This window comes from Poecilia formosa, unplaced genomic scaffold (assembly GCF_000485575.1).
Source record: "Poecilia formosa unplaced genomic scaffold, Poecilia_formosa-5.1.2 Scaffold425, whole genome shotgun sequence".
In the NCBI taxonomy this organism is placed as follows: domain Eukaryota; kingdom Metazoa; phylum Chordata; class Actinopteri; order Cyprinodontiformes; family Poeciliidae; genus Poecilia; species Poecilia formosa.
The window spans coordinates 236347-258244 of record NW_006800364.1 but is presented as its reverse complement, the minus strand read 5'-3'; the positions used below and the strand labels follow the sequence as shown (position 1 = coordinate 258244).

Genomic DNA, 21898 nt, shown 5'->3' with positions numbered 1-21898 from the left:
CGTCATCACGACTTTATATAAGTGTCTCTTTACCTCCGCGGCAGAGGCTCCGCCGAACCCCTGAGACCGACTCATCGAACCCCTGGGGTTCGATCGAACCCAGGTTAAGAACCACTGGTTTATAGCCTGACAGTTAACCAAATCTACAGAGGTAAGAACAGCAGGAATAGAAATCTAAAAAAGTTAATACCCATAATAGATCTGAGCACAATTGCGAGGGGTTCAACTCCATCCATCCATTTTATATACACCCTTGTCCCTTAGTGGAGTTGGGAGGGTTGCTGGTGCCTATCTCCAGCTAACGTTCTGGGCGAGAGGTGGGATACACCCTGGACAGGTCGCCAGTCTGTCGCAGAGGGGTTCAACTGTTAATAACGGATTCAATGGGCAGCCCTGACATGTTGAGCGATTGAGACAAACTTCCAGAAAATTGTAAATCAGCCAAAACACAGACTTCCTTTAATCTGGACTAAAACCCCAGATTACAGGAACAAATCTGAGTTTTTAAGTTGCTTTTGAAACATTATGAATGAAACATTAATCAAAATTCTGATGTGTAACCATGGCACTTGACAATTGTTGACTGTATGCTCTACAACTTTGTGTTTTTTTCTTTTGTGTGTGTGTGTTTTTATGATGTAAAGCACTTACTTTGAACTACCTTGTTGCTGAAATGTGCTCTACAAATAAACTTGATTGATTGAAAAATAGTCAGATTTAATATTATTTGAGGCATAGCGGTCAGAATAGAGTAGCCTAAACCAAGTCAGGAAATGCTCCCCAAAACCAAATATGTAAGTAAAATAATAACTGCCTCATTAAGAGTCTGAGGTAGGTGCACAGAGGTCAAAGATTCATTGTATCCCTCTAAAAGTAGCGGAGAAAGCTTGTCCCAAAATATTCTATAAAGCTCACAAGCATACTCCTCAGAGCCTGAACCTTTGCTGCCCTGCAGGGACTTGACTGCCTCATTGAGCTCAGAGATGACAATAGGTCTCTTAAGGTTGTCAGCTACACCCTGACTGATGGTAGGAATCAATTAAGAAGTTATCAAAATCGGTTATAGAGGGAGCACATTCCCAGAAAAATTGACATCTTGTCAATTTGTCTCAAACTGAATAAGGCTTTTGACTCATTTTTGTCTTTGAATTAGCTGAATATACAACATTTTTTTGGTGCCAAAAACATGGACGCAGGAGCTATGATGGAAAGATGGAAGCGGCATGGGGCGACAGGACAGTGGAGAACAGCATATTGAAAGAACACCGGACAATACAGAGTTCCACTATGCGACTACTGAATCAGATTGATAGGGAATTATTATAGGAAGACCCGGTCGTCAGATGTGTGCAGGAAATGCTGACTATGCTAATGGCAAAGGGGGACTGAACTGCCCTACTGAGGAGCACACTCCACTGGACACTCCACAAGTGGAGGTGGAGGCAGCACTTGCAGAGGAGTGTAACGACCGCATAATCAGTATGAATGAATGTGCAAAGTGCATTCACGTTGGAAATTATGAGTATAGAGCCCCAACAGGTGCAAGTGAATGAGATCAACACAAATTCCACACAGCACAGTAATGCTACAGTGAGGCTGCCTCAGCCAATAGTTGACAAAATGTCAGCTTATGGCAAGAATTTTGGAGCCAATATGAGACTGCTATTCACAGTAACCAAGCTCTTTGAAAGCGAGATAATTTATATATATGCATATCACTGACAAGTAGTAACAGGCCATATAGAGAGACTAACAGAGAGTTTGGTAGTTCTTGAGAGTGCTTTGGTTGGGCGATCCAAGGCCCATTAGTAATGTCCAGTTTGGCAGAAAAAAACATGCATGCACATTCAGTTCAATGAAGACACCCAGATTGACAAACAGCTCCATGCATTCTGGGAACTTGAGTCCCTGGGAATCACAAATGAGAAGCCAGAAAGCCCAGAAGATCTGGAAGTGTTGCAATGGTTTGAGGAAACTTCCACTTTTAAGGATGGACGTTAAAAAGTGGAGTTCCCATGGCAACAAACATACTCCCCCCCTCCAAGACAACTACCACATTGCAAAAGACTGTTGAGTTTGAAAAGAAAACTAAAGAAAGATGTGCTGTACAACAGATACCATGAAGTAGTGGAGAACTACTTAAAGGAAGGAATGGCTGAGGAAATGGCCAAGAGAGGAAATTGTTGCAAGCAGTGTGACACACTATTTGCCTCATCATGCAGTGATGAGAAGACAAGGCAACAACACTAAGGGTTTTGTTTGATGCTTCTTCTGGATGGAAGCCCATCCCTCAATTACTCTCTCATAACAGGCCCTAATCTAAACCCAGACTAGATGAATGTTCTGCTGAAATTCAGGCTACATCATATTGCCAACATTAAAAGGGCATTTCTGCAAATTTTGCCATCAGAGAAATTTCTGTGGTTCTCAGGACCACATACCAATGACACAGATGAACATTTGCTTGTGTTCAGAATGACAAGAGTGGTGTTTGGAGCTTCATCAAGCCCATTCTTACTAGCAGCTACTATAAGGAAACATCTGAGACAATATCAGTCAGAAGAACCAGAAGCAGTAGAAACCATCAACTCATCTCTCTATGTAGACAACTTAATTTTAAGTTAAAGTGAGTTGAAAGAGGCCTTCACAGTGACTACCACAACAAATAACCTCCAAGAACTTAAAACTACTTTCACCCCTGGCTAAATCCAATGCACCTAGCACTGCAGAGGACGAGCACTAGTCATAGTCAGGATGTACAACTTCCATTTCCTCCTCCTGTCCATTCTTTGGAGAATTTGGACTCTGTCACCATTCTTAAACACCAGGGCGAGGGATTGGAAGCTGGATATTACTCCATTCAAAATTAACAGGAACAGATGTCATTCTTGTGGGTTTGATGGCTCCCTCATTTCAGCTGGCACAAAATGACGACTACAGACCTCAGTGTGATTCATAATCACAAAATAATCCTGTTGAATGTCGACAATCCACTTCTTCCTCAACTCATCATCTTTAGGGAATGAAAAGAAACTCAAAGTAGAGTTGCATCGCACTGAACTGTACACTTTGGAACGCAACAATGGCAGCTTGATAAGTTATCCTCTCTTTTTTGGGATGAAATCTAGGAGTGTGATGTCCATGTAGTTGCCATGTAGACCCCTGTCTGCCAATCCAGGGGAACTACCTCCAATAACCACACAATATTGCAAAGTCGTGTCAGTCAAAACAACCCCAGAACATCAAGAACTTGAAGGAATCTCAGGTGAATCTCATCTACCACCGGGCCTTCCCACCACCGCAGACCATGGAGGTGGTGGTAAGGGCACCACCATGTTATTAGAATGGGTTATCAGAATTGTGTTGATCATTCCACAAAATGTTTTGTTCTTAAAATCCTAACTTAGATGGTGATCAAAATGTGTTAACAACAGTATCAGAGGTATGAAGAAGAAACACTGCAAAAACACTTACAAGATGCAATATATTTCTAAATGGAAACATAAATGTAGATACAGAGTATTGAGAAAATATGTTCTTGTTTGCTTTTAAATAATATATTTTGCTGATATCAAAGATAAAAACAAATATATTGGGCTATGTTGCACTGCTTTGTTTTAGCAACCAGATTTAGCATTGCAGGGTCCTAAAAATATGTCTGCAATTTTCCAATCTCCCTTATATACCTTAGTAGAATTATTGCATTTTCAAAAAACTAACTGACCTGTGATGTAACTGAGCTCTACACATAAAGCTAAACAAAATAAAAAGAGAGGAAGAAATAAGCTTAACTTTGTCACAAAGTCAGTTATATTTGGGTTTTTTCTGTGTCTTTATGGTATTCTCTTGCTGTGTTTAGGATTTATGCTGCGTTTCCATGTTTATCTGGTCCTTAGTTTCATTTACCCTCTTGTGTCTCCCGTTGATTAGTAACTTCCTTCACCTGTTCCCCTTGTTTTTTAAGTCAGCGCACACCTTGTGGTGGCGCGGGATCGTCGTCTGGTCGTGTGAATAGGAAAGGAGTAGCTCCGAGTTTAGTTTAGTTTTAAGAAGTGAGCTCCGTTTTTGGATGTTTTTTTGAGTGCGGACTAAGCTGTACCTCCGAGTCCGACCACGATTTCTGGGTGTTAAGATGAGAAATAAACATAAAACATCAAGCCGCTGTCTCCCTGAGCCTTTGTCCCAAGCGTCAACATCCAGCACCATGACAAACTTCAACTTACATGAAAACAAAAAATAATGCAATTGTGCAAATTAAAGTGCAGCAAGGAAGCAAACCAGAGCTGCTTGAAAACAGGATTCAGCAAAGTAGAGCTGAGAATATCAGGGGCAAAAGTCTGCATCTTTCTGCATTCATAGTTTAACAACAAACATAAATGAGGTGTTTGTGACTGACAATACTACTGTTTTTACTTTTGACTTGAAGGAAAAGACAAGTTTTTTGTTGTAGATCATGGTTAGAGGTACACTTCAATGTTTTAACACTGATGAGCAGGAAATGAAAGAAGAAAATGGAAGTGCAACTGTTTGCAATAACACGATAACATGCAAGACTGCTCCCCCTGAGGGCATGAGACTCCAGATGAGCTGTCGTGCCAGAACAGTCAGGCAGGATGGAGGAGTACTTCACACTATTTTCTTTTCACTCTCCCACCATCTTACAAAAAGCCTTTTTCTAATTATGGAAATATGTTTTGTAGTACAGTAGGTGTGTTTGTCACTCCTGTTTCAAGCAGCCATTGAGGTGTGGCTCATTTGTTGTTGATCAGCGCTTTGAGGAGCGAGTTTGGACAGATGACATGTTGTCACAAACTCAAGCAGTAAGAGGACAGGCAGTGGACTTGAGCTGTAAAAATAGCATCAAATGAAAAGAAACCATAACATTAACAAGCCTTGTCTGGTGATGTGCAGAGTCTCTAGGGGCTTCCAACTCAGAGGCATCAGTGGATCTTTTTAAAAAACACATGAAAGCTGCTCTTCAACAAAGACCAGAGATACAAAGAATTGAAGAGAATGATGTCCACAACAGCAAAATTCTCATCAGTTTAAATCTCTGTAGCTTCATATTATCACTGCTAAAAACTGCTCTTTTAATAGAAAACACTCTATGCTATGCCATGCATTCTCTGTTTAAAGCCTCTTAGAAGGTGTGAGAGGTGAAGCTTTAAAGCCCTCTAAAAACAGAGACAGACCTATAAAACAATGTGCATCACAGCTATGGGACCACAAGGTGTCTCTTATCCTCCACTGAAAATCTGCCCATCTCTCTTTGTCTTTGTGTTTGAAGAGTGTGGAGATAGTTGAGGAGAAGAGGGTGGATTGTTTAAGTCAAAGCAAGCAAATTTAAAGAGTGCCTGTGAGAAGTTTGTCCAGATGCTTCCCAAATGCAAGTCATATTCTGAAACTGATTCCAAACACACTGTACCTTTAAGTCAGACAACATGGTTAATTTAGATTTTGTTTATTCTTACAAGTCTATAAAATCATTTTAGTATTTGGATGAAGCAAGAGGGACACCTTAGGAAATAAATTAATTCAATACATAAAATCTGATTATTATTTCATCATATATTTCATTTAGTAATACTAATGAAATGGTTATGGGTGTATCCTAACACATTCCCACTGGCCCTTAAGCAGAGCTATAATGTAACTAAAGTTTTGTGATAACAGCCAAAAGTGCATCTGCCAGATCTGTGATGTCGTCATGGAGGAGTGGAATGCATTCCAATGGCAATCTGTGAAGTGTATCTACTAAATATTGACTTATAGGAGGTGAATATTTACCTATTTTATATTTAATATGATTTAAAATGATTTTTTGAAGAAATCAGTTTTCACTTTTATACAATTTTTAAATTCCTTTTGTTAAAAAAAAAAGTCATTTTCTTTAAAATCATGATAAATTTATAAAATGAATAAAGATGATTAAACATCCAAGTATTACTTTTGGAAATGCAATTTTGTCAGCAAATAAAAGGACACAAGTGTACTAATAATAATGGGGCAGGACTGTTCTCTTGAATGTAAAAACAAATAATGTACCGACTTCAAGGTAAATAGTCAGAAGGAACCACAAGCAAAGATATCTTTCTGGAAACACTGGTGGAAGGAGAGCTTTTAGTCTGCATTGAAGCTAGAGACTGCAGCTATGAGAGCCCTACTGCACATAATGGAAGCCTGTCCAATCTGCTTAAGTTACAGTGGAAGACCATGGTGATGATGGTGATACAGTTATTCCAGTTGGGCAGCCCCACTACGTTCCTAACCAATCACTGCATTGGTTAGGGGCGTAGATCAGAACCCTTTGCTGATCGAATCCTCAGCGTCTGAAATCATCTCTAGAGTGGGTGTGGGAGGGGAGCGGAACGGCAAGGCCCGTCCTCCCGTTTGAGAGCAGAACCAAGTGAAGGGTTGGGTAAGATACCTTGCCCAACGAAGGGGTGAGTACTGAGAGTGCCAGTTTTGGTTTTCAAGGGACCAGGCCAGGCTCAGGGCAAGGATCCTCGATGGTGCCGAGAGCCAGGAATGCCCCCTGCCGGCGGACCAGATCTACGAAGCGTTTTGTGAGAGATGGGAAGTCGGAGGGCAGTTCCACGGACTTGGGGAGTTCTGAACGGACTTAGTCTCTGACAACTGGGAGTTCTACAAACCCATCCTGGCTGCAGAGGTGATGGAAAACCTAACCAAAATGGAAAACGGCACAGCCCCAGGCCCAGACAGGATCAGCAAAAAAGGTTTGCTGAACTGGGATCCTTGGGGTGAGCAACTGGCGTGGCTATTCACAACGTGGTTGGTCAGTGGAATCATTCCCCGAGCCTTCAAGGAAGGCAGAACGACATTGCTACCAAAGTTCATCGATCCCCCATGTTTGCGGTGCCATGAAATTGTCTGGGTTCAGTGGGGCTCATGATGGTTATAATCAGCACTGGGATGACACGTGACGGCTATGTTCAAGCCGGAAAGCAGGTTGCGGACAAGCTCGCCTCAGTAGTCCTTTCAGGTATCCTCTCAGTCTGGTCTGCAGAAAGTGGGTTGGTAGGCTGCCAGCAACATAAAAGACAAAGAAAGAGAAGTTTGCTGGAACATTTGTGTTCCTGCCTTGTTCACTCTCACAGCATGTAAAAAAAAGTGTGAGGTATTACTTAAATCATTTCTGTCTGACCAAGCCTCATTCTGGCCTTGTTACATATAGCACTTAAGTTCTGCAAATGACAGACTAAAATTATAAACAATGGATTGTCCTATTAAAAAATATACATCCAGAGACCCCAAAGACCAGTAGAAGGCTTGATTGGATTGTTTTATATAAATCCAACAAAAGCCAATCAACAGTGCAACGCTGTTCTTCAGTTTTTTACATATCCTGAATTATAAAAAGGACTCATGGTCAGATTTGGCAGTGACATAAAGCATGTTTGTACTTTGGAGTCAACAGTTCTTTTCACTAAGCAAACTGTAGATGCTCCAACAAACGGTTAATTTTGTCTTACTGTCCACCCTTGTTCTGGTTTTACAACCTCAGCCTGCTTATGTTTTTTGGGACAGAAGTGGTTTCTTTGTGACAATGATCACAAGATCATTGTCCAAAAGTGAAATGAAAACTGGATGAAAAAGAAAAAAAAAAAACAGCCAGAAGCAGAGGGCAATTTCTGCAGAGCCAAAGAGATTCTAATGATGAAGGATTTGTAACAAGTGTGTGAAAGACTAAACTGAAATGTAATTTAAGTGTTGCAAACAAATTTGATTTAAATCTAGGTGCTATATTCATTGTAGGACACTACAAGCATGATAATTTTTCAAAGCAGCTCTCAGGACTCAAACCAACAAAGCAGTCATTGTATATTGATTTACAGTAAGTATAAAGCATTCACTAAGGCAAGAGTGCCAAGACCAGTTTTAAACAAACTCTGACATCACATGTCGCATATTCAAATTAAAAAGCCGCTTGCTCTGTGCAATCAGTGGAGAGAAAAAGTAATGTGTAAATGTTGCAGAAAAGACAGGCATCATACTTTTCTGTTTCTTCTTCACACACAGTTTTTCTCTTCATGGTGCAAAATTTAAATATCAAGTGTAGAAACATGAGGAAAAAGCTTTATTTCAGTGTGTTTTTTGAATGTGGCCATTTTGGTCTTAGTGTGGATTATTTGCGCAGCTCAGACAGAAAAACTGCTTTTAATAACTGGCTCTAGAGGGAAAATTCAGATATTTAAGCTTGACTGACAGCCTCTTCAACCCCGGAGATAAAGCCAATTAAATAACATGGGTAGAAGAGAGAAAAATAAATAATCTAAAGCTGGATAAATAAATGCTAAATTATTTGAGTGACCTTAGAGGGTCATTATTTCACTGCACATGCATATTGGAGATTAAAAAACACCTATAAATATTTATGCGGAGCAATTTCCAGAGAGCAAATAAGCAGTGCATTATCTCTGTGTGGGTTTAAAGTGGAGTCATCCTGATGCCCCTTCCTCTGGCAGTGCAGACTGAGAAAGAAAACACATTTAAAGTTAAATTAATGGAGTGGACATTACACATTATTAAATAAAAAAAAATTATGCACATAAACTGCAGAGTATTGCAGAAGTACTTTAAAAGTACAGTTTCAGAGACTAACCAGGACACAATGCACCATTTTTAGTTCACTAATCTGTTCTGTTTCCAGTTTTACAAAGCATGAAAAGTGATCTGATTTGTATACATATCCAATTTAAATAGAGAAGAGATTAGAAGCACATCAATCTTGGCCCAGCCCCAGGGAATAGGGGAAAAGGTTACTAAATTTATCACTGTGGCTTCTGTTGCAGGAGATTCAAAAATGGGGATGGGAGTTAGAGTCTGACTGTCCTTTGAGAAAGAATAAAGCTCCACCTCTGTGTACTCTTCCAGCACAGAGACCATTAATTACACACACTCTCTTCATGCCCACACTGCATGTAATATACGTCTGAAACTATGAGTAAAGGCTCACACACAGTGATTATAAGCTGTTCATCAAAACATCCAGCGTTCCCAAACTGCAGTATGTTAGTCCTCAATACTAGAAACAAGTGGGACGAGGATAAAAACAGAAGCATTCTTTTATGGACAAATAGTTTGTTTTTGAGATATATTCACATATTTTTCTGTGTTGCTACATATGTCTATGATTAACCAACTGACAAAATAAAAATAATAAGGACCTGGAAACCAGAATAGGTAGAGCTAAAAGTTTAAGTGTGTGACGGTTCTGAGCTGAATTTTGCTAGCCATGCCAAATGCTGCCCTCTGTCAGTCTACCCCAGCACAGCTATTGCTACTATCCAGTAGCTTGCCACCATCGGTGTGTGAGTATGTGAATATGTGCATGACTGCATGGAGTGTGAAACACTTTGGGGTCCTCTGGACTTGATAAAGCACTATACAAATACAGACAATTTACCATTTATTATACACAATATGAGACATTTCCACATTAGAAAACCAGCAGTGGATGAACATGCCATCAAAATACATCTGACCTTCTGAAGAATCAAGTAAGAAAAAAAAGAAAGAAAGAAAAGGGACTCTAGACATTTTCAGATACCTGTGACAAAAAGCACTAAACATGTCGACCCCCCAAAATCATGGTGATAAAGCATGGATCGTTGCTATTATAATTATATGTACACACTGCTAGTTCTGATTGTCTCTCTTTTCACTACACTTAGAAAAAGGGACCATGGCGCGGCCTGTGGTGTGTGTGAGATTTCCTCTTTATTCCTTTGTGTCATGGTACTCACACAGGCGACTCTGAAGTTTGTTCTAAATGGAGAAACTTAACAAATAAATAATAAAAAATAAAGGCCCATCATAATGTTACCTTATTGACTCAGAGTCTGCTAACAGAACCATGCACACTGACTTGGACAAGACACTTCACTCACCTTGCCTGCTGGTGGTGATCATTGCATCAGACTGCCTCAATGCAGCTGTGGCTCACCATCAGTGTGTGAATGTGTGTATAAATGTAGTGTGAAGCACTTTGGGGTACAAGTACAGGTGCTGGTTATAAAATTAGAATACCATGAAAAAGTTGATTTATTTTTTTTTTATTTTCAGCAATTCCAGTCAAAAAGAGAAACTTTTATTCATTTGTTACATACAGACTGATATATTTCAATTGTTTATTTTAATGTTGATGATTATAACTCACAACTGATGCAATCCTCAAATTCAGTATCTCAGAAAATTACAATATTACTTCAGGCCAATACTAAAAAGGACTTTTAGAAATATTGGCCAACTGAAAAGTATGAACATGAAAAGTATGAGCATGTTCAGCACTTAGTGCTTAGTTGGGGTTCCTTTTCCCCAGATTACTGCAGCAATGCGGCGTGGCATGGAGTCCATCAGTCTGTGGCACTGCTCAGGTGTTACTAGAGCCTAGGTTGCTCTGTTCAGATTCTTCTGAATCCTTCAGAATCCTTCTGTTCTTCTGAATTGTTGGGTCTGGCAAATCAAATGTTCCTCTTCCATAGATTTTCTACGGGGTTTCCATGGGGTTATCGTGGTCCTTAAAAAGGTGCTGGCAGCTTTGGTAATGTGTGCAGGTGCCAAGTCCTGTTGGAAAATTAAATCTGCATCTCCAGACAATTGGTGAGCAGCAGGAAACATGAAGTGCTCTAAAAACTTCCAAGGCTGTGTTGACCTTGGACCTCAAAAAACAGTGGATCAACATCAGCAGATGACATGGCACCCAAACCATCACTGACTGTGGAAACTTTGAACCTCAAGCAATGTGGATTCTGTGCCACTCCTCTCTTCCTCCAGATTCTGTGATCTTAATTTCCAAAGGAAGTACAAGATTTACTTTAATCAGAGACTAGACTGAGAGATAATTTAAAAGCCTTTGTAGGTGTTTTAAGTTAATTAGCTGATTAGTGTGTGGCACTAGGGGTCTTCAATATTTAACTTTTTCATAATATTAAAATTTTCTGATATATTGAATTTGGAGTTTTCATTAGTTGTCAGTGATAATCATCAAATAAACGTTTGAAATATATCATTCAGTTTGGAATGAATGCATGTAATATACACATTTCACTTTTTGAATGGAATTACTGATTTTAATCAATTTTTTCATAATATTCTGATTTTAAGACCAGCACCTGTGCTTTACTTTTTACAGTTACTTTATTAAAGAGGCTTTTCAAGCATTAGTTTATTGGACATCAAGGAGGGAAAAAAATAAATGCTGTCGCAACTTACCTGGAAAAGACTTAAATCTCATAAAATGTGTTTTTTTTTGTTTTACCTGTTTCTCACACTGGCCATAGTCTGAGCCCTGGTCTGGCTGAAAGAAACAGATTTCTCCTCGGTTTTTTGCGATCTCTATCAACCCAAAAGCTGTCCTCACTGTGGCATTTCGAGCATGAACGAAAACCATGACCTGTTCAACAAACATACAGAATAAAAATTAAAGCAATGCAAAAAGGAACAACTGATTCACAATTGAAAGTTTGAAAACATATCTGGCCCCAACAGAGTTCTTTCATACTCACATACAGGTGAACTTTGTTTATTTTGTGTCCAATATTCATTTGGCAACTTCTACAAATGGTTGCACTTGATTTTATTAGTAAGGAGGGCCTAATAAAAATGCATGCCTGACTTTTCAGATTTTTATTTTTCAAAACTTTAAAAATCATGCATAATTTTCCTTCTAATTCACAGTTTAGTACAAAATACTTGGTCACAAAAATGCTATGGAAATACAATTAATCTGTAATGGGACAAAAGTGGGGAAGGGATGTAAATGCTTTTAAAAGACACTACATAAAACAAAAATTGTTTTGCTTTGGTGTTCAATGAAAACAAATATTCTAATGTTTAAATATACTTTAGCTTCAATGGAGACATTGTGAACTGTACCCCTAGAATTTGGAATTTTGTCCCTTTTTGAAATTTGATTTGTTTTTATCTTCAGTCCATCTCCCACCAGACAAACAACCCTAGAACCTCACAGCTTAGCCTTTACTAAGTATGTGAAGTGATATCAGAATGGGAAAGAAGAAAAAGGAAGCAAAAGTCTTCTGACAACTTGCATTTTTCATGACAGTAAATGAAAAAACGTTTTACAATGTTTTTTACTTTTGAGGAGCTTTTGTGTTTGTTTATCCAATGAAGATCTAGAAGAGCAAAGGAGAGTAGCTGACTGCAGAGACATGCAGCAGGAGCAGTGAGCTATGTGCTTGTTCCAACACACACAGTCCTGAGGGAACACTGTAGCAAATGTTATTTATTGGAGGTGTTTTATCAGCACCACTGAGCTGTGTGGAAACGTAAGTGCCAGATTCTCAGCTTATTAAACTTTGTTCTGGCAGCATGCTTCCCAGAGGATGCTGGGAAATCATAAAGGAAATTTCATCCATCATATGCACCATGATGAAATTAATATACGTCAGCGCCACTTCTTGACAATTTAATATTGAGTGAAGAAGGGGTCTTCCCAGTTGTGCAGTGGACTCAGCAGCTAAAACATGGAAGGTGGACTGAAGCAGTGTATTTAAACATGCTAATAAAAGAAAAAGCTTCCTGGTGGTGGATGATCAAGATGCTTCATCATAAGGGTCTGTCTAAGAGAAGGGAAAGTGTGAGTGTGCGAGAGAGTGTACTTGTGATAAAATCAGCAGGATAAAAACAGTGCTTGTTAGGGAGTTCAACTCCAGCAGCGGATGGAAATTAAATGGCAAAGTCTCAATTTGCAATTCTCATGTTCCCAACAGGCCTTCTGAGGCTGCAGAGTGGAGGCAGAATGAGACGAAGGGGGTGCATGGGTTCGAGTGGGGAAACGAAGATGAGGAGGCCTACAATGGGGCAAATAAGGCCTTGAGAAATTTTCAGATAGGTTATAAGAAAAACAAGGTTTGTGGTAGAGAATTTACAACGCAGCCTCTACGACTGCTATCAGTCCAGAAACATCTGCTTTGTGATGCACCCATTGCACTTTCTGGCTGATTGTAAATCTCAACCAATCTTTAAAAAGCCTTATCTGTTGATTACTATTTTGGTCGATAATGATTTTTTTTTTTTTGTCTGAAATGCCACTAAATACAGCAAGAAAGTTGTTTATTTGGCTGCAGTAGGCCACTATTGTTAACTGCAAAAGTGCCAACATGACCTGGTGGGCGGGTCTATCAGTCAAACCTCTTTGATGGCAGAGCAACAGAGAACTGTTGAGATACAACCAATCCTCCAAAATTATCAGTGCACCTCTAATTACACCCACAAAATACAATAGATCGTATTAGGATGTTATTCCATGAATCAACATAAAGCAATGCATAAGTATTAAGATGAAAAAAACTACCTTTTTAGAACTTCCTCCCTCATAAAAAGTTGAAACATGTGAAAAGAATACTTTATACTCCCTCTTTAGTTCCACATCCCTCAACAAAGCTGCTCTGTGAATACCCTAGTTTGTTAGAAAATATTAGAGAACAAACCTAATTATTTGGGGTTTTGGGGAGAATGTTGTGGAGAGGTTTAAAGCTGAGTTAGGCTCTAAAACAATATCGCAAGGTTTTAACATTTACTTTGAGGAAAGTACAACTGTTATTCTGCCAAATCCTAGGTTTGGAATAAGAGAATTTAACTCAGAGAAGAAATTTTCAGCTCAGTTGGTAGAATCTCTCCAAAGGACGATTATTAGACATCAAGTCAACAAATCTGACCTTTATGCAGTAATAGCAGGAAGAAAGCCTTAAAAGAATCCTGTTTGTAGTTTTCTGAGTCGTTTAGGAACATTGCAAACATGAATGTTTCTTTGCTTAGATAAGACCAAAACTGAAGAGTAGAGATGCACTGATTGCAGTTTCTGGCTGATCGCCAATCTCTATCGATTTTTAGAAAGCTTGATGTGCTGAAAGTCGATGAGTTGACAACAGTGGGGTGTCTACTGTTAACTGGAAATGTGCAGACATGAACTAGTGGGCCGGTCTGTCAGTGAAACCTCTCTCACAGCTGAGTAGAAAAGAACAGTGGTTGACTTTTAGACCTTTGCTGAGGTAGATAAGATTGATGGATAAGATCAGCTTCACATGTAAGTATCGACTGATCACTGATCTTCCAAAATTAAGGAAATTGGTGCACCCCTACTGAACAGTGTGGTGTAAAGCAGGCGCGGAGCTATAGGGGGAGCTAGGGCCCGGGCCCGGATGGGTGCCCATGGGGGCCCGGGTCTGGAGATTCCAGGGAGGGAGGAATGGTTTCAAGTCGCTTTAATGTCTGATTATAGACAGAGAAAGTGATCCCTTGCCTGTTCAGAAAGGTTTATGTAATGTTAAAGTTACTGTCCCTCAATGGAATATATAGTAGTCAGTCACAGTTACTGTTTCACTCACGGTTTAGCCAATGTGCTTCCTGGGTAAAAAGCAAACGTCAAACGCGGCCCAAACCACCACTGGCGTAATTGCACCATTTTGATGCAGGAGGCAACTGCCTCCCCTTCTCAAGACCAATTTGGGTCAAACTAAGTCACACAGAGCTGTGTGCGGTGTCTTGTGTGATAGGTCAAAAGATTATAGCCGTTTTTTATGCAGAATTGTGCTCAAATAATAATGTCGCTATTTAACTTAAACCATTCCGTTTCCAGTAGCCGGTATTTATACTTGCAGGTGACATGAATACTTTTTGAGAACATTTATCAGACATGGTGAGGAATTAAGTACATTCGTACAACTCTTCATTAAATAACTACAAAGACTGTGAAATGGCTAAAAAATACCCTCCTGGATGGAAACTTCAACGTGTTTGTTCATGGAGGATGCTGTCTGCAGAACAATGCGCTGCTCTCTCTGGGACCATTTCATTAAACCAAAACAGACGATACAGCAAGGACATGGGGTCCCGTCAGAGGATCTGTGCTGCATAGGAAAGGAATGCAAATATATACGTTCTGCTAACATAAGACGATGGTTCGACTGTTCAGCTTTGGATGAAGCATGGGAGAGGCATAAGACTACACATCACCCTTCAGAGATGATGGGAAGATCAGAGCAGAATACAGGACAACCCTACAACTAAACCTGCCACAGCAAAAATGGAATGGATTAGATTTAGGCATATTGATGACATAGAATGACCCAAAGTTGTGATCAAATCCAATCTAAACTCTGTGGTGATATGCTTACAGAGGCTTTCCACTGAGTCTGACTTTATTTTGAATGTAGTATAATAAAAAATAAAACAAAGTTAAACACAAACAAAATAAATGCCAAAAAAAGCAAACAAAACAAAAGAAGAACAGTACTAAAGTATATGTCCACCTTCAAAGGAGTGGGTAGAAGTATGAACTCATTTTTACAACCACCCCTCTTACAGTGCATCACAAAAGTGAGTACACCCCTCACATTTCTGCAGATTTTTAATTATATCTTTTAATGGGACAACACTGACAAAATGACACTTTGACACAATGAAAAGTAGTCTGTGTGCAGCTTATATAACAGTGTAAATTTATTCTTCCCTCAAAATAACTCTATATGAAGCCATTAATGTTTAAACTGCCAGCAACAAAAGTGAGTACACCCCTGAAAGACTACACCCGTAACTATACCCAAATTGAGCATCGTCATTTTCCCCACAAAATGTCATGTGACTAGTTAGTGTTACTAGTCCTAAGGTGTGTGTAGGGGAGCAGGTGTGTTCAGTTTTGTAGTGTAGCTGTCACACTCTCTCATACTGGTCACTGAAAGTTCCAACATGGCACCTCATGGCAAACAACTTTCTGAGAATCTTAAAACACAAATTGTTGTGTTACATGAAGATGGCCAAGGTTACAGGAGGATTGCTAACACCCTGGAACTGAGCTGCAGCACAGTGGCCAAGATCATCCAGCATTTTTAGCTGGGTCCATTCAGAACAGACCTCATGTTGATTGACCAAAGAAGCTGAGTGCACGTACTCAGCGTCTGTAATGGAAAATTTTATAATGTGCTCCTCACCCCTCTTGTGCTTTAGATTGTGTCTGATGAGAACATTGTGTCTGCATGATTTTATCATGAGATTGGCTAAGCTGCTCTCCTATAGACTTCCATAGTGTGACGTAAGAGCAGAGAATGTCTGTGATCCAGGAGACAATCGGGGTGATACATCCTCAACCCAGAACTGAGACTGCATTTCATATATTAAGTAACAAACTCCTTTCCTTAATAATAGACAAATGGTCAGGCCACTGGGGTTGGGCTCCACAGAATTGTTGGTACATCACAATCAGAGATTCACACCTATTGTCCAATCAAGCCTCTCTTCTCTGACCAGAACCTATAAATAAAAGGAAGCCAGATCCACTGTTGGTCAGAGCAGACTTGACAGACTCCCTTGTATTTCTGTTCTCACCTTGCAAGGTTTTAATACATTTCTTATTTCTTCTCATCCAGACTCTTGTTAAAGCAATTTTTTTTTCCATGACAGCATCACATCCAAATGCTGTCTTTGAAAGACAGGCACAGGAATGGTGTCAGCATTGCGGCAGAGATTGAAGAGGTGGGAAGTCAGCCTGTCAGTGCTCAGACCACAAGTCGCACACTACATCAAATTAGTCTGCATGACTGTCACCCCAGAAGGAAGCCTCTTCTGAAGTCTGCACACAAGAAAGCCTGCAAACAGTTTGCTGAAGACATGTCAACAAAGGACATGGATTTCTGGAATCAGGTCCTGTGGTCTGATGAGACCAAGATTAATTTGTTTGGTTCAGATGTTCTCCAGCATGTGTGGCAGCAATCAGATGAGGAGTACAAAGAGTGTGATGCATACAGCCAAGCATGGTGGTGGGAATGCCATGATCTGGGGCTGCATGAGTGCAGCAGATGATGGGGATTTACATTTCATAAACTCCAGTATGTATTGTGAAATATTGAAGCAGAGCATGATCCCCTCCCTCTGGAAACTGTGTCACAGAACAGTGTTCCAGCATGAAAATTACCCCAAACACACCTCTAAGATGACCACTACTTTACTGAAGAGGCTGAGGGTAAAGGTGATGGACTGGCCAAGTATGTCTCCAGACGTAAATTCAATAGAACATCTTTGAGGCATCCTCAAGTGGAAGGTGGGGGAGCGCCAAGTCTTGAATATCTGCCAGCTCTGTGATGTCATCATGAAGGAGTAGAAAAGCAATCCAGTGTTAATCTGTGAAGCTCTAGTGAACTCCATGTCCAGGAGAGTTCAGGTAGTTTTGGTAAATAAAGGTGGCCACGCAAAATATTGATATTTAAGCAACTTTCACTAAGTTCACTTTTGTTGCTGGTAGTTTAGACATTCTTGGCTTTATATAGAGTTATTTTGTGGGAAGAATACATTTTAAACTGTTATATAAGCTGCACACAGACTATTTTTCATTGTGTCAAAGTGTCATTTTGTCAGTGTTGTCCTATGAAAAGATATACTTAAATATCTGCAGAAATGTGAGGGATGTACTCACATTTGTGATACACTGTATGGAGCATCATCCAACAAGTTACTATTCATGTTAACTTGGTTTTAACAGTCTTAGTATTTCCTAGATCCATACCTATAACTAGTTCAGTGCATTCATAATCGCATTCCCGTTTAAGCAACCATCATTTTTAACATGTTAAATTATTTCTAAATGAATATACCATAATGCACTAATACTTGACAACTTCAATAAATAGTAACAATTACCTTGATAATAGCAGTAACAACAGAAAATATTTCTCTTGTTGATATGCAGTGAAGTCCATCTTCTGAAATTATGTTTTAACATTTTATGTTTGGACATTGCTTGATTTCCATGCTTAACTCATTCCACAGCTTCACCCCACATACTGATATACACAAGCTTTTTCTTACAGTTCTGAATTTAAAATTTTAGAATTTACATTTTCCCTTAAATTATAAAATTCTTCCTTTTTAAAGAAGAGCTTTTGAATGTTTCCCAGTAATGAATTATTTTTGGCTTAAAACAAGATAATAACAGTTTGTATTTTTACTTTGTCAGCAAATTTTAACAGTTTAGATTTTATGAATAATGCATTTGTATGATCAAAACCACCAGCCAGATTACTCTTATTGCTTGTTTGTGTGATGTTATTAAAGATTATAGTGAAATTCTGTAGTTGTTTCCCCATAACTCAGCAAAATAACACAAAGGTAAGACGAGGGAACAGTAAAGAATATGGTGCCTCATGCATAAAAGAATGCACAGTTTTCACACAAAAACTTGGTGTACGGACAAATTTAGAAAAGTGCAGTGCACAAAAAAATTCAGATGTAAAAAAGCCGTGCGCATGCATGTGGCTGTGCACCTTTCTTTAATAAATCAAATACATAAGTACACAAATACACAAATACATATGCAAATTAGTATAAATACCCAGATGTCTGCCACCACGTGAAGCAATAACCATGGCAACATCCTTGTTTGTAGCAAAATAAGTATTTATAATAGTAATAATTATATATTTTATTTAAAAGGTGCTTTCAGGACACATAAGGTCATCTCAAAACAAAATTAATACATTTTAAAGAATGAATGAATGAATGAATAAATAAATAAATAAATAAAAATGAAAATGAAGAGATCATGCAAATGCCTGTTTGAACATCATGGCGTTCAGCTGGGATTTAAAGACAGACAGCGTGTCAGAGAGTCTTTGAGTGGGAATGTGGACATTTATTCTAAATAGTAGAATCATGTGCATAAGTTGTACATTTACAGAATCAAGATGCTTTATGTCCATAAGGCGTATTCACAAAGCGGGTGGCTCGACTGAATGATGACTGCAGTTGCACCGGTACCGCACGGCTCCTTCTTTAGGTTTTGCTCGGAGCTCCAGGATGATCAGTCTGGGCAATCTAAACTCTAATGAACCGTCATCATTTTTCAGCAGATCAATATGGTCTCTGACTAAAAGCTCCCTCTGAATCTTTCCATTGGCGATGTTCTCCATCAGAGCCAAAGCTCCACATTTACGTGGCTCATCTTTGCGTAGCTACTTATATACTTGTGATTGTCTACACACCTTGATCACCTTAAAAATAATCAAACCTGTTTGGAGTTAATCTGCTGATCTAACCCTGTTTTCTTTTTTAGTGAGAATGAAATTACCTCATAGTTGCATTTCATGCGCTTTGGAGCACAGACCAATGCGTTACATCTTTATGGGACAAAAACTTTGGAAAAGTACTATTTACATTCGAGTGAGGTTTTCACATCCTTTTATTTTTATTTTCTTTATTTTGTGTGCGTGTTATTGTCTGTGGATAAATGTGGTTCAGTTTCATCGTTTATGTTTAAACAATAAAATAGTAAAATCATGAAAACAAAAACATCAGGTTTGATGCTTCTTGGTCTTAATAACTTAATGAGTCAGATTTCAGTGGATTTAGGTGAGTTTTGATGCTTTGTATCTTGATATTTTTCACAGAAAAAGCGTGTATGGCTGTCGCACATTTTCACACCAGAAAAAAGTGTGCATATACTTTTGACGTAAAATAAATTTTTATACATGCTGACTTGTGCGTAAAATATGGTGCCGCACATTTTTTGTGCGTACGTATGCTTTATGCATGAGGCCCATGGAGAGCTGCTTCCTCCAGGACAAGTTTAGCTTTATTTAAAATAAACAGTCTTTTAGACATTTTACTTTATATATATTTAATTTGAGATCCACAAGTTCTGTTGAATCTGACACCAACTTGTGGTATTTTTTGACAAAGAACAGGCCAGAATTTCAATCAGTAGATGTGTGCAGTTGGTAGAGACATTCTAAGGAATGCGGTTCAATAAACTATTGACTCAAGGAAGCAAGCTGCTAATACAAGATTCACTCTAGAAAATGTATTTGTAAAAAATAAAAAAATAAAAAAATCGGTCTACAACATAAAGTATGAAGAAGTTAAACCATATGAATACCTGGACATTTATGGCATTGCCACAGTGCAATGCCATAAGGAACTGTTTTAACTTCCAGAAGGGTTTTCCTCCAGAAGTTAACTTCCAATCCTTTGTACCAATCCTCAAATGGTTTTTTTTGCCCTCTTTTCCACTATATCAGGTTGTTTCAGTAGATTGTTTACGTTCCTTAGCATTGAGCCACCTGCAGCAGTGCCGTTGTGAACTAGGGACAAATGTGGGGTCCAGAGAGAGATTAATCTACATTAAATCAGACAAAATATCTTTAAGCTCAATGTGTTTAACAATAATTATGGTCAAATAGGCCCTATCAGGGAAGTTTTTAGGTGTAGATTTCTATTCACTTTGGTCTGATTAGGTCCTGTGGGAATACACAAAAAAACTGCCCCAGAAAACTACCACGGTTCCTAAAAGGCTTTCTGCAATGGAAGCGTACCTGAAGACTCCAAACACTTAGCCTGGATGATCAGAATTCAGCAAAGGCTGACAGCTCATACATTTTGTGCTTTCCTTTTTAAACTCATCAGCTGGAAATGAGGACTTTGTATTGTAATGCTGGGAACTGTTCAAAGGATCAGTCTGAAATTTGATATGCAAGGCTGCCAGCATTATTGTAAACTATTTTATTTTTGGAGGGGGTATTTCTGTAACTCAAATACCTGCACAATCACATCTACACTAATTTAATTTATTTATTCACTCGTTTCTAAGGCAAAATAAATACACTGAATTAAAATGCCTTTAAATAAGCCAAATGTATATATAACATTTATTTCTAGGTGATTAATCTCTGCCATTTTCAGAACTGGATAAATGTATGAATGTCAAATATATTTCAGTTTAGATTAAAAAGAACTCACCTGATGTCCAGCTTTAATCTGCTGCAGAACCTTGCTGTAGCATACCTCTTCCATGTCATGAATCTGTTGGATCTGTGCAGAACACAAAACAACAGTGACTGATCTGCTGTTGCTTTAAAAGGTTTCATCTTCATCATAAAAGTGAAGTTTAGGCACTGGGAGGCTTCATTTGTGCAGTTTTTAATCTTTACTGTGAATACCAATGATCAAACATCAAATAATAATGACCATGGAGATAATAATGCAGCTAAAGCCTTGTATCATTACACCAGTATTCTTGGTTGTAAACATGCATCTATCAATACATGATGGCCAACAATTTACCTTGTTTGTGGTTTTGATCCCAACAAAGGTTTGTCCAAGAGGCACAGGTCTGAAGCGGCTGTCAAAGAAGAACAAGCCGATATAGGGGTTGACGTGCAGGAAGGCTGCCACATCCAGGTAGTTTGGCAGGGTGGCAGACAGTCCCAGGATCCTGATCATACTCTGGGTAGACTCCACCTGCCCATCAAACAGAGTTAAAGCTAGACCAGAGATCTCTACATTCATCCATGTGGACAGAACTAAATCAGCCCTGGAAAGTCTTGAAAGACAAAAAGAAAAAAAAAAAAACGGTGCTTGTGTATATTTGTAGAAACTGACAACAAATATGGATTCATAAGAATGCTAGAGGCATTATAGGCCTCTAAAATACTTTAATTCTGTGGTTCCTAATGTTTTTCACTGTGTTTTATGACTATGTAAACAATTAATCCCAAGATTTTTGGCATATTCAGGTTTGAAGTTAACTTTTAATTTCATGCACACTGTGGTGGAAATTTTGCATGTTTGTCTGTGCAAAAAAAATTGCCACAGTAAATAATATGACACTTAAAGTTTTGTAACTTTAAGTGAATTGTGATTTTATCAAGAGGATGATATGCTCAGAGCATACAAATACAAAGTTGCAAAAGGAACTGGTTTGCGTTGACCAGAGAGGTTTGATTTTTAATCCACAGTGTTTCACATTGATGTGTATTGAGGATTGTGCATTGATGTGACTTGACTTTGTGCGCATGTTTAAGACAACTGTTGGAAGGTTGGGCAACACTTTATTTGAAGGGGGTTGAATAAGACTGTCATAACACTGTCA

The 21898-nt window shown here is 38.9% G+C and overlaps 1 protein-coding gene across 1 annotated transcript in view; it reads right to left on the bottom strand.

Moving 5' to 3' along the window:
* ascc3 (activating signal cointegrator 1 complex subunit 3) overlaps nucleotides 1–21898 on the bottom strand; it is a 376011-nt gene that overhangs the window by 155562 nt on the left and 198551 nt on the right. Inside the window, exons 12-14 of the mRNA XM_007577033.2 lie at nucleotides 21091–21267; nucleotides 20767–20838; nucleotides 11282–11416 (exon numbers count right to left, since the gene is read on the bottom strand). Coding sequence (XP_007577095.1) covers nucleotides 11282–11416; nucleotides 20767–20838; nucleotides 21091–21267 — 384 coding nt within the window. The remainder of the gene's footprint in view (nucleotides 1–11281; nucleotides 11417–20766; nucleotides 20839–21090; nucleotides 21268–21898) is intronic.